We start from the raw sequence: 11,663 nt of genomic DNA on the forward strand, positions 1-11,663 counted from the left end.
TTTGTTCCCCAAGCATGGAAATACTGAGGGCTGCTGCCACCCTGTAATGTCACATTATGCATTCTGCTCTTCACATCCTAAATCCCAAGTGCTTCAAACCTCCCCCTTCTGAAGACATTACAAAGCCAGTCTAATATTTTATCTATCATTTAAATATTTTTGCACAGGAGCCATGCTCTGCCGCAGCAGCCAAAGGAGCAGAATTTCCTTATTTGTGTAGATTTTCAGCCACTAAACTTGTTTGAGGTTTCTTGCTTTTGGCTTTAAAGCCTCGTGCCTCTGCCTTTATGGTGCGATACTTTGGTGTTCAACATTCCCCAGGCCCATAGAAAAACACCTTGCGCTAAAGATTCTGCTGAAGAAAACAACTGCACAGCTCAAATCACATCTTTTCCTTGTTTTGAGTGCTTTTTGATTTTAATAGAGGAGAAAACAGCCAAAATTCAGCCCTTCCTACCTTTATTTTTAACGCTAAGCTCCTACACTTGTCATTTTTTAATTGCGCAGAGCTAGATTTAAAGGAGGGGAAATGACGTGATGAAATACGAAGAAATCATAATTAAAATTCAGTGAGTTCTCCTTGGTTTTATTCCCAAAGAGGGTTTTGGGGCATCCCCTGCGGTGATGGAGAAGCACATGGGGCTGCTGCCCTGATGCACAGCTGGATGTGGGGCTTGGCGCAGAAGCGGGGGCCAGGCTGAAGCTGGGTGCTGCTGCAGGTGCTCTTTGGTGGCTTTTGGTGAGACATCTGCACCAAGACGAGGAAGAACCTCTTGGGTAAAGCCAGCCCTACCACTACGAGGGCACCCTGCGTGGAGAGGGGAGATGGCACAAAACCCCTCCATCACTGGCTCCACCACCATGGCCCGGTTGTGGCTCCATTTCTGCATCTGCCTCCAGATCCCAGGTAAGAGGGATGCATCTCTTAAGGGTTAAGGGCATCTAAAATCATGCCGGAGCCTCTCCTCCATCCTGCTTTAGCATGTGGGATTTTACACAGCATCTGGATGATGGAAGTTTAAATATAGGATAGATTACAGAATATTATTACCTATCATTGCATAATTTTAGACAATGCTCTGATAACATCCTTTAGTTTCTGGTCAGTCCTGAAGTGGTCAGGCAGTTGGACTCAATGACCATTGCAGGTCTCTTTCAATCAAAGTAATCTATTCTCTTCTCTACTCTACTCTATTCTACTCTACTCTACTCTACCCTACTCTACTCTACACTAATCTAAGTACAATATATAATGGTATAGACACCACAGAATTTGTTTTTCCTGCACTCTCTTAGTGCAGATGGACTGTGGGAAGCTGCTGATGGAGAAGTTAAAGCAGCACCTATCTACGCTGCCACTGTAATGCAAAGAAATAAACATCCCATCAAATTTTCCTCTAAATCTACCCAAAGATTGAACGTTTCCCAAGGGCCAGGCTGGAATGGGTGTGTAATAAAACCATGCTGCCTTCTGCTTATTGCAGACGGGTTGCAGGAGGTCTGAATTGAATATATAGTTGGTGTAACGGCAAAGTAGAATTGTGCTTTAAGGGACAATTTGTGCCATCAGTTCTTACATGGAAAGTGTTGAGAGCTTGAAACACATGTTTAATGTGTATATTCGAGTGGCAGCTCGAGTTGGTCCCCCAAAATGCTGCCCAACAAGGGCCCACTGCTGCCCAGCACCCTCGCTAGAAGCTGTAAGGACCTCAGGGTGTTTGTTCACGTTGTGTGATGGTCATCCAGCTACAGCACAACACAGCTGATCTGGCAGCAAACAGCCTGAGGCACCTATATTCAGGTAGTAATAGCCTATAGATCTATACAGGTTTCCCCGCTGAGAAAACCCCAATAAATTAGTTTGTTCTGCACATGCGAAGGGAAAAGGGATCATTTTCAAGCTGCTGCAGGTTGGTGTAGCCAAGCATGTGGAAACAAAGCCATCCCACCCCAATTCCCTGTGGTCTACTGACAGAATATACACTGGGAAAGGGAAGCGGGAGGTTTTGGGGGATGAGGCAGAGGATGGAGCTTTTCTGCTCTGGCTCTGTCCCAGCTCACCCCACTGGAGCTTGACCATTGACTCAGAGCTGAGCATCTTCCAGGATCCCTTCTCATCCAGGTGTTTGCCAGAGCAAAGTTTGGCAGGATTACACTCCAAAACCTGAATATTATGTATTTTAATTATAAGGAGACGTTTATATTGTCACAGAACCAAAGGATGTGGTGAAATGCTGCAGCTGCATCAATGCTGCCTGAATTCGGCATTGCAATATTAGGGCTGAAGCCTGCTCATCTCAGCAGTGCACCAACAGTGATGGGGTCATCAATGTGAGGACAGAGGAAGGCTCTGGACCTGTGTAAGTCGCCAGAGCCCTCTTCTCTGCCTGTCCCCACTGGGGACACAGAGGACATCAGGCCCATGCGCCACAGGGATGGCTTCAGGTGTTCTTGTGGTCATGCAAACCTGTGTCTGCAGGGCTACATGAGGCTGTTTGCAACGACTACTGGAAGCAGCTCTGGGGTTTTGAAGGAATAGGGACATTTTAAGGTTAAAAAGGCTCCAAAATGTATTTTATTGAGCTTTTTGCACAGCCTTAGAACACGTCTGGGAAACAGGCGGGGGAAGCGGGAGCATCCGTATCTTCAGAGGGCTGTTTTTCACCCAGTCTCGGAGTATCTGCAGCTTTGTAGGACTGTTTGCTTAACAGAAAGGATCACAAGCCACTGTTATCCTTTCCACAAGGACACATCCTGGCTCGCACACAGACACCGCTCACATCTGCCTGGGCCAAACACAACTCAGATAATATCCAAAGGAGCTTCGAAACCCAAACAGGGCAATGCGATGCCAAAGCCAAGCTTTCAACCCCCCCCCACCCCTCATTCCCCTTCCCTCCCACCCCAGCTCCTGAAATTCATATGAAACTAATGTCATCTGAAAACTAACATCAAATCGGCTCATTTTGAGGTGTTTTGCATGATTTGTGGTCTTTTTCTGCACCAGAGATGAAGTTTATCGGTGTTGCATCTGTTAGAACAAAAATGTGGCAAATAATAAGTTAAAAGGCTCAAAGAGAATTTGTAGAAAGAGAGATGAATCCTCTCTGAAAATGAAAGAGACAAGAAGGGGAGAGGGGCATCCATAGGAGTAGGTGCGGATGCTCTGCCCTGCACATACAGTCTGAGGACACCTTAAAATCCCTCTGCCTGCCACTAAGCCTCTTCCCTTGATGAGTGTTGAGGGGGTATACTATCTGTTTAAGTATAGGTATACTATCTGTCTAACTATAGTTATACTACCTGTTTAACTAGGCTTGACCAAAAAATAGCTGGGAAACCCAAAAAGGCCTCTGAAAGAATATGGTAGCATCCTGATAAAGATGCTCCCGTTTCTCAGTCGTATGATGCCCTGGTCTGTAACCACTTGATGTTATTAAGCCCACAGAGAAAATCTGTTCTTAGCATGGAAGAAAAATAATGAGAAGCAAATAACAACTACTCATTCCTGTTCCTTTTCTCTTAGGTTTCTGTGCAAATGTCCTTTTAACCCAGACTCCAGAGCGTATCGTAGCCCAAGCTGGCAATGAAACAGAACTGCTGTGTGAGCTGCAGAGGGAGCATGCTGGGGTGTACTGGTACCGCTGGAGCCAGGAGAAGCAAAACTTCGAGTTCTTGATGTTTTTCAGCCCGTTGGGCAAAGCCACGTATGGCACAAACATCAGCCAGGAGAAGTTCAGTGTCCATGGGACGAGCTCCCGCACCTCCTACAGCCTGCACATCAGCCACCTGAATGCCTCGGACAATGGGATCTACTACTGCTCCATCTCCCAGTCCTCCCAGCTCCTCCTGGGCACTGGGACACGGCTCACTGTGGGTAAGTGTCACCCCTGGGGTTCCAAAATGTACCACTGTGATGAGCAAGGGCAAGGGGTGATGTGTGTTAGTGGACCCTTTCCAATCTTGAGGTGCAAGGATGGGGCTCTAGGGTTTATCTGAATGAGACTGGATAAGGCAGAAAATACAGATAATAATAGTTAAATTTCAGGTCAGCTGCATGTCATAGTCTTTTTGCCACCAGCAATTGCTCTGCTGTGGTCATGCCTTGAGCACTGTGTTTGTCCTAGTGTTTTAGGATTCTCACGGGAAAACCCTCATCCCCCGATATCCCCATGTCCTGTGCTTTTCTCATCCCCTGTGGTACTTCGGATGAGAAGCTGGATGTTGACCCTGGGTCTTTCCCACCCATCCAAGTGACAAGAGCAGCATCAAGGCCTGAGGACATCATCCCCTCGCATCTCTGGGGTGGGTCTGGCTGCAGGTTTCAAACCTGTCCTTCACATAAAGGATTGAAATGGGGTTTATTCCTTAAAGCCACTGTTACTGGGGAACTCTGACCATAAATCAGAGCTGTCTTCAGGCAGCATGGGGGGATAGTGATGCTTTTTACAGACCTTGGGGCAGGCAGCAGCTCTTTTCAGCCCATTTTCCCTTTGACCACAGTGCAGGAGTATAAAATGTATAAAACCTAATGTGTCTGAAGGAGGATTCAGCCTTTTCTTTGCAGGCTTTTAGGGAGACAAATAACTAACTTAACCAAGTTGCAGCCGCAGCCGCTGACTCTAAAGCAGCCCCAGGGTCCCAAACTTTCTGGGTTGTTTTTGTTGCAAATATACCCTGCACCTTGAGATGTCTGAGAAACCTCATTTGGATTCTTGCTGGATCAAAGAAAAGCCCGTTTCAGACAAAGGAGAACTGTTTTTCTTCAACTGGGCTCGTATCTCTGTGCAAAGCAGAGCGTGAAAAACAGGGTTGAAACTCAGCACGATCAAGGACACTCTAATTAAAACCCAAACAACAGCAGGTGCTCTGGGAGGATCAGGCTTTGCTGGGTATTTTCTTTTTCTCCTTTTAGTACTCCTGATAAAACAGATTGTTTTTAAGTTCCTTTTCTTTAAGTCTATTATAATGTAAGGGAAAAGTTGTGCAGATAAATCCCAGGCACCCGATGTCTCATCTTCCCATGTAAAAGAACTGTGGTTTCTGTAGGAATTTCAGCCCTAAAACAGAAAAAGATAGCTTTGAATCACTCAAAATTTTGGATAAGTGCAGTTTGCGCAGTAAGGTTTAATTCAACATTTGACATTTTAATTTAATTTTACTGGGATATCTTAGTTTAGTATTACTGGGATATTTTCCTGACCAGCTTTACAAAGAGGTGAATGTGCTCCATTGTAATTCAGATGCACCATAATAAATCCTGCCCTCGTTTTATCACGACAGAAATAATCCAATTTTAAGCGAAGATTAGAGGAATCTGAGTACAGAAAAGACCCAGAGATCCCTTAAAACCTCCCAGTGCTGCTGAAATCTGCTGCCCAGGGTTTTGTGCAGCACTGATGGGGTGATGCGTGGCACTAAGTGTAACTCAGGGAAGTTTTCTTCTTCTCTGCCTCAGCCTCCGGCCCCGCTTTGCCTGGTACTTTGTTTTATTGATGCTTTTACAAGCTCTTGGTAACTTCTGTGGCCACGCGGAGGTTCAGGTTGAGCTCATGTCCCCTCCAGCCCTTTGCAGGGTCGCTGGATGGGGCTAGTTTTAAAAGCCCAAATCTCCAGCCCTTCTTGCCTGCTGTTTTAAGATGCCCGCTGCACTCGGTGCCACACTGACCATCCTCTTCTCCTCCTTATCCACCAGTTGATGTTTTGTCTCTGCCTCCAAAGACCACTCAGGCACCCCTCTCCAAAAAGCCCCTGCGGTGTGTGACCAAAAGCAAATCTCCCATCAGGAAAGGTATGGTACCGGGTCTGCTCAGTGCAAAAGGGGTGTGCTGAGCTCCTGAGGGTCCCCAGGGTTCAGATGCAGTTTGTCCTGGGGTGGGGACAATCATAATGTTACCCTGTAGGGGTGGGAATCTGGGTCTGCCTAAACTCACTGCTCTGAATGGAGCTGACCTTTGCCTTTAGGAGTGGTTCCCTGGGATATACAAGGGTTTAGGGGCCAGGATGTGTTTCAGTTTAGGTTATCACGACTCATTTCTAAGTTCTCTGCAATGTCTTCAGGTGTAATGCATTCTCTAAAGGATACCCCAGGGTGATGGTCATGTCCTCCCACACCTCCTCTGAGGACCTGCCTTGCTTTTCTCCCTTTCCCGCCCCACACTCCATCCCCCAAAGCTGATGATGATGAGTCCTCTCCTGCTCTCCAGGTGCCTGCAGCCCCCTGGTCTGGGTCCCGCTGGCCACCACCGTCCTGGTCCTCCTGCTGAGCCTGGTCCCCGTTGCCCATCGCTTCCATCGTAAGCATCCTGTGGGGGGACAACAAGGGGTGTCAGGCCCTGGGACAGCCCAGGAGCAGGATGGGGAGCTGGAAGAGGGTTCTGGGGCTGAGTGATACCATCTCTCCCCAGGTATGAAGCGGAGGCTGTGGCATCGCATCCACAGGCAGTAAATCCCACCGGCTCCTCGGGCAGGCAGAGAGAAGCTACAGACCCCCCCGCCTGGACGTGACTCAGGAAGGATGTTACAGGCGACAGATGTGCTTGTGCTGCAAGACAGACATTTATTCCCTGCAGCAGACCATGACTTTAACAGTTTTCCTTGACACAACATCTGGCAAAAGGACCAGGCTGGGTTCTGCAGTGTGATGAGCACTTCTCAATGGGCACTGAGCAGGGCAAACACCAGAGCTGGTGTACCGAAGGGATTCAGGTGGGCTGGAAAGATGCTGTGAGCCCCTTGGCTTTCCTCTGTGTTTATCTATAGGACAGCATGAAGCTGATTTTGGTTTGCTCCTGCTAACACTGGTTGATAAGACTTTGGTAATGAACGATTTGAGAGCAACCAGCAGATGCAGGGGCAGGTCTCTGCACAGCTTGTAAAGGCCCTGTACAGGCATGTTTGTTAGCAACAGGGAATATATCTCTCAACCATTTTGCTCTATAAGCTGGAGTCTTGTGGCCCTGCTCGGTGAGGGACATGGTTGCACAGTGAGCAAGAAACCATGGCCTCTGCCCAAGCAAGAGTTAAAGCAGAGCAAAGGCTCTGAGGGGAGCAGGTCTGGGAGGGAGTCTTCTCCCATGGGAGACTGCAAACAGCCAGGAGTGGGAGAGGAGAGCCAGACAAAGCGATGTGTGCAAGGCCATGCACCTGGCACAGCCTGAAGGCCAACAGCACCTCTGGGAACAAACAAAGGGAGCCAGGGGCTGGCCCTGAGCCCAGCAGCTTGGCACAGCCAGTGAGGACTGTGCTGAGTGATGCCCGTGTGTGCTGAGCCCTGATTGTGCTGAGCCCTGATTGTGCTGGGCCCCAAGCAATATCCATGTGTGTGAGCTCTGAGCAATACTCATGTGTGCTGAGTCCCAAGCAACACCCATGTGTGCTGAGCCCTGAGTGATACCCGTGTGTGCTGAGCCCCAAGCAACCCCCATGTCTGCTGAGCCCTTAGTGATGCCCATGTGTGTGAACCCTGAGTGATGCCCATGTGTGCTGAGCCCTGAGTGATACCCATGTGTGCTAAACGCAGAGCGACACCCGTGTGTGCTGAGCCCTGAGTGATGCCCGTGTATGCTGAGCACCAAGCAATGCCCATGGATGCTCAGCCCCAAGTGATGCCAGAAGCAGGGTAGGTCCCCCCAGGGATGTTAACAAGGCTCAGCCACTGCTCGGGTCTGCAAGGCTGACTTGGGGCTGGAAATTCAGCATCTTGCTGAGCGCAGGGAGTGAGCACTTGCTCTCAGATGCACCCGCAGCCCCACACCTCTGCTCAGCCGCAGGCACCAGTGCAAGGCTGCATCAGCTACAGTGAGCGCAAGGGGGAAGGTTGCACAGTGTGGGTGGGAAAGCCAGCAGCTTCTCTTTACTGCTGGGGAAGCAGCAGGGATCTCCTGTCCTGCACACTGCATGTGTCCTTACAGCTGCCCACAAGCCAAGGGCTGATGTGGCTCCAGAAGCCCCAGGGCTAGGGCAAACACAGGCATGGGAAGAGCTTGTGGGGGTATAAAGCATCACAGTGGCACAGCAGCATCCCTCTGGCCTCCTTCCTTCCCCTCCCAGCTGCAGGGAGCTGCTGCTCTCCACCTTAATATAGGTTTTTCTGGAGGGCTTGGTCTCAAGTCCAGCTCCTTTGATGGATGTTTCCCCCCAGTGATGCAGTGATAAAGCCATCAGTGGACCACGCTGAGCCAGCTTCCCAGGCTGTGATGCTCACCAGGCTCTCAGGACACTTCAGACCCCATCCCACAGGGATGCTGCAGGAAGGGGTCCTGGAGCATCTCTGCTCTGAGACATCATACCAATAGCATATTTTAGCCTCTGTGAAAGCTCGAATGAACTAAACCCACCATTGTTCTACCCTGCAAGTACTCAGTGCACAGAACTTCACTCCAGGAGCTGTTTTTTATGATATGTATGATTTTTATGATATGTATTTTGTACAGGACAGCTATGAGGAAACCCCTTTGGAACTCCCCATGGGCAAAGGTTTATTCTTTCAAAACCAGGGTTTTCCCTCTGTCTGCAGCTGCTTTTGACATTCCAGCTCTATTTCTCATGTTTGAGGCATCCTGACCTTAATGTCCATTCCTGCTTCACCTCTTGGCCAGCACAGGAGATGCCCTCCCATGGCCAAGCAGCCAGGGCCAGGTCTGGGCAGCAGAAGGCTGGCTGTGACAGCCCAATCCTCCTCTCTCACGGGGACATGAGCAGCCTCAGGGATAACCCTGCCTGGTCCACTTCTTCTCCCTCCATCCCCATGCTCAGGCCATCCCCAGAGGGTCCAACCCTCACCAAACCCCCAGGACAGCACTGCCTTGCCTTGATAGACTTCAGCCTCCCAAATCCAGTAACACCCATTCAAAGGATGGGGATTTACCCCTTGGCTCTTTGCCCATCCAGAAATAACTGTAATAGGCAGGAAGAGTTTGCTCAATGTCCAAATTCCCCAATCTGATTTTGTTGTTCCTTTGTAATTTGAAAGAAAAAACCCTAAAAACCCCCAAACTCCACATCATCTGTGTGCAGTCAAAACGGGAGAGGACAGCAACAGTCAAGGATGTCACCAGTCCTGTTGATACAGGGTAGTTTACCAATGGGAATGATAAAATAAATTGTAGTAATTTCTATCACCATCAATAGGGTGTTTTAAGACATTAAACCTCAGAGAGATTTTAGCAGCAGTTTCACAACTGTGAGAGCCGGTGGAAAAAATCACTTCCCATTTCATAGACTCTTATCCCAGAGTACATATAAGCACATATAAGTAACAGAAACACTAATAAAAAGATGCTTTTATGTCTAAGAAAATGACCCTGGTCCCCTGATACCTGCAGCTACTTTGGTTTTCCTTCCTATCTCATCATTGTGCTGAGAGCATGATGGTGATACCAGCCAAGGGTCAGGGATGCTGACTTCTGGCACATGGGGGAAAAGTTTCCATCATGGAAAATAATGGGATGAGATTTCTGTGCATCTCTGCTAATGGGTTGGTGCCTGGATCCATGGAGGGAGAGATACAGGTAACAGAACTGCCCATCACAGTGTCACCCAGCCACAGTGTCATGGCAAATGAGAGCCCCTGATTTATTCCTTGTTTCCTTCTGAGGATGGCTCAGCCTCCTCCTGTCCCCCACTGTCACCCTCCTCCCCGCAGCAGGGAACATCCGTACCTAGAAAGGAAAACATTGGGATTTTATGCATAACCCAAACCCTCACACCAGCAGTAGATAATTGCTGTCATCTTAAATGACTAAAGGAGATGCCACAAAAAACTGAACAAAGACAAAAGGGTTTTGAATGGGACAAGGAGGTTTTTCCAGACCTTTAGTACAAAACATTATCTATTGTATACCCACCCCCGTGAATCGCTGGGCAAAGAATTGAAAAAGAGGTCGAAATTACATGTTGCAATAATCTGTTGTTATTATTGTTTTACTGTCTTACTGGTTTAGAGTCTATATTTATATTCTACATATATTCTATACTCTATATAGAACATATTCTGCATGTGTTCTATACAGAATATATAGCATTTACTACAGTTATTCTCTCAGTGACAGTGCATGCATATATTGAAAGCACTAAGATATTCAAAGGAAAGAGAGCAGAGCAGAAATACAGGTATTTCAGACATTGCAGTAAATAGTCTTCATGTTTCTGGGAAGCTTCTGTAAATGGATTTTAAATAACTCTCACTCTTTCCAGAACATCTCCGTTGCTGATCTAATATTGGCTGTGCTCAATTATTATTTATTCTTTTAAGATTTCCAGCCATTTTCAAGTGGATGATCTGTGTTTTTATAATACAAACAAGTAAATCAAATCAGTTGGAAACATTCTATTGAAAACAAGGTAGGGACATGAAAGCAAAAGTTGTATCTGATTTTATAGCTCCTAAATATATAAAAAGCCATTTTGCAGAGTCATAAACACAGCTGAGTTGGGTTCACTAATGGAGAAAGGGGGAGTAACATCTCTATTAAATGATCGAACTGAAATCCACACAAAGGGAAAGGAGATACGTATCACAGAATCACAGAATCATGGAATCCCAGGTTGGAAAGGTCCTCAAGGATCATCTGGTCCAACCTTTCTAGGCAAAGCATGACCTAGATCAGATGTCCCAGCATCCTGTCCAGCCGAATCTTAAGTGTTGGGGAGTCACCACTTCCCTGGGGAGATTATTCCAATGGCTGATCATTCTCATTGTGAATAATTTTCCTCTTGTGTCCAGTCAGAACCTCTGCAGGAATAACTTGTGCTCATTACCTTTTGTCTTTTCCATGTGACTCCTTGTAAAAAGAGAGTCTCCATCTTTGTAGCCAACCTTTAAACACTGGAACATGGTGACAAGGTCCCCCCTGAGCCTTCTTTTCTCCAGGCTGAACAGTCCCAGCTCTCTCAGCCTTTCACACGGTTTCCCAGTCCTTGGGTCATCTTTGTGGCCCTTCTCTGGACCCTCTCCAGCCTGTCCACAGCTTTTTTGTACAGTGGGGACCAAAACTGAACACAGCATTCCAGCTGTGGCTGATGAGCACTGAGTAAAGTGGGATAATCACATCTTTATCTCTGCTGGTGCTGCCCTTGTTGATGTTCCCCAGCATCCCATTGGATTTCTCTGCAGCAGCCACACAGTGTTCACTCACACTGAGCTGGTGTCCACCAGGACCCCCAGGTCCCTTTCCATAGAGCTGCTCCCAGGGCAGATCCCAGCCTGTGCTGCACTCCGGGATTGGGTTTACCTCAGTGCAAGACCTGGCACTTGTCCTTGTTGAACTCCATAAGGCTTTTGTTACACCGCTCTTCCAGCCTATATCCATGGGTACTGTTTAAATTCCTTCTGATTTCTCCTTGGCCAGAACAGCCCCGTGCACAATAGCTGCTTATTGAACACATCCTCCTGGCAGGAAAAATGGATTCACAGCAGGACATCCAGCTCAGACCTATTAAATGGGAATTTCTAAATGTCTTTTTCTTCCACCATATAAAACCAGCTATGTCCCAGAAGCTGCCAAAAAAGCCCAATTTTTACTTGCTTCTCCTGAATCCCTGTAACACACAGACAGAGACACACGCCACACATGAGCAGGGGCACGGGCAAGTCTCTTCCCCATCTTTCAGAAGGATCCAACACACAAAAACCCTCCTGCACCCACAGCACACACCAGAGT

The 11,663-nt window shown here is 47.8% G+C and overlaps 1 protein-coding gene across 1 annotated transcript; it reads left to right on the forward strand.

Moving 5' to 3' along the window:
* Positions 1-810: 810 nt before the first annotated feature.
* Positions 811-6,585, forward strand: CD8B (CD8b molecule). The gene is made up of 5 exons (XM_030492226.1): positions 811-907; positions 3,527-3,877; positions 5,696-5,791; positions 6,207-6,296; positions 6,408-6,585. Exons 1-5 carry the CDS (start codon positions 826-828, stop codon positions 6,446-6,448), a joined length of 660 nt encoding a protein of 219 aa, XP_030348086.1. The 5' UTR covers positions 811-825; the 3' UTR covers positions 6,449-6,585.
* The last annotated feature ends 5,078 nt before the right edge of the window (positions 6,586-11,663 follow it).

The sequence above is a fragment of the Strigops habroptila genome, chromosome 7 (genome assembly GCF_004027225.2).
Source record: "Strigops habroptila isolate Jane chromosome 7, bStrHab1.2.pri, whole genome shotgun sequence".
Taxonomy (NCBI): Eukaryota; Metazoa; Chordata; class Aves; order Psittaciformes; family Psittacidae; genus Strigops; species Strigops habroptila.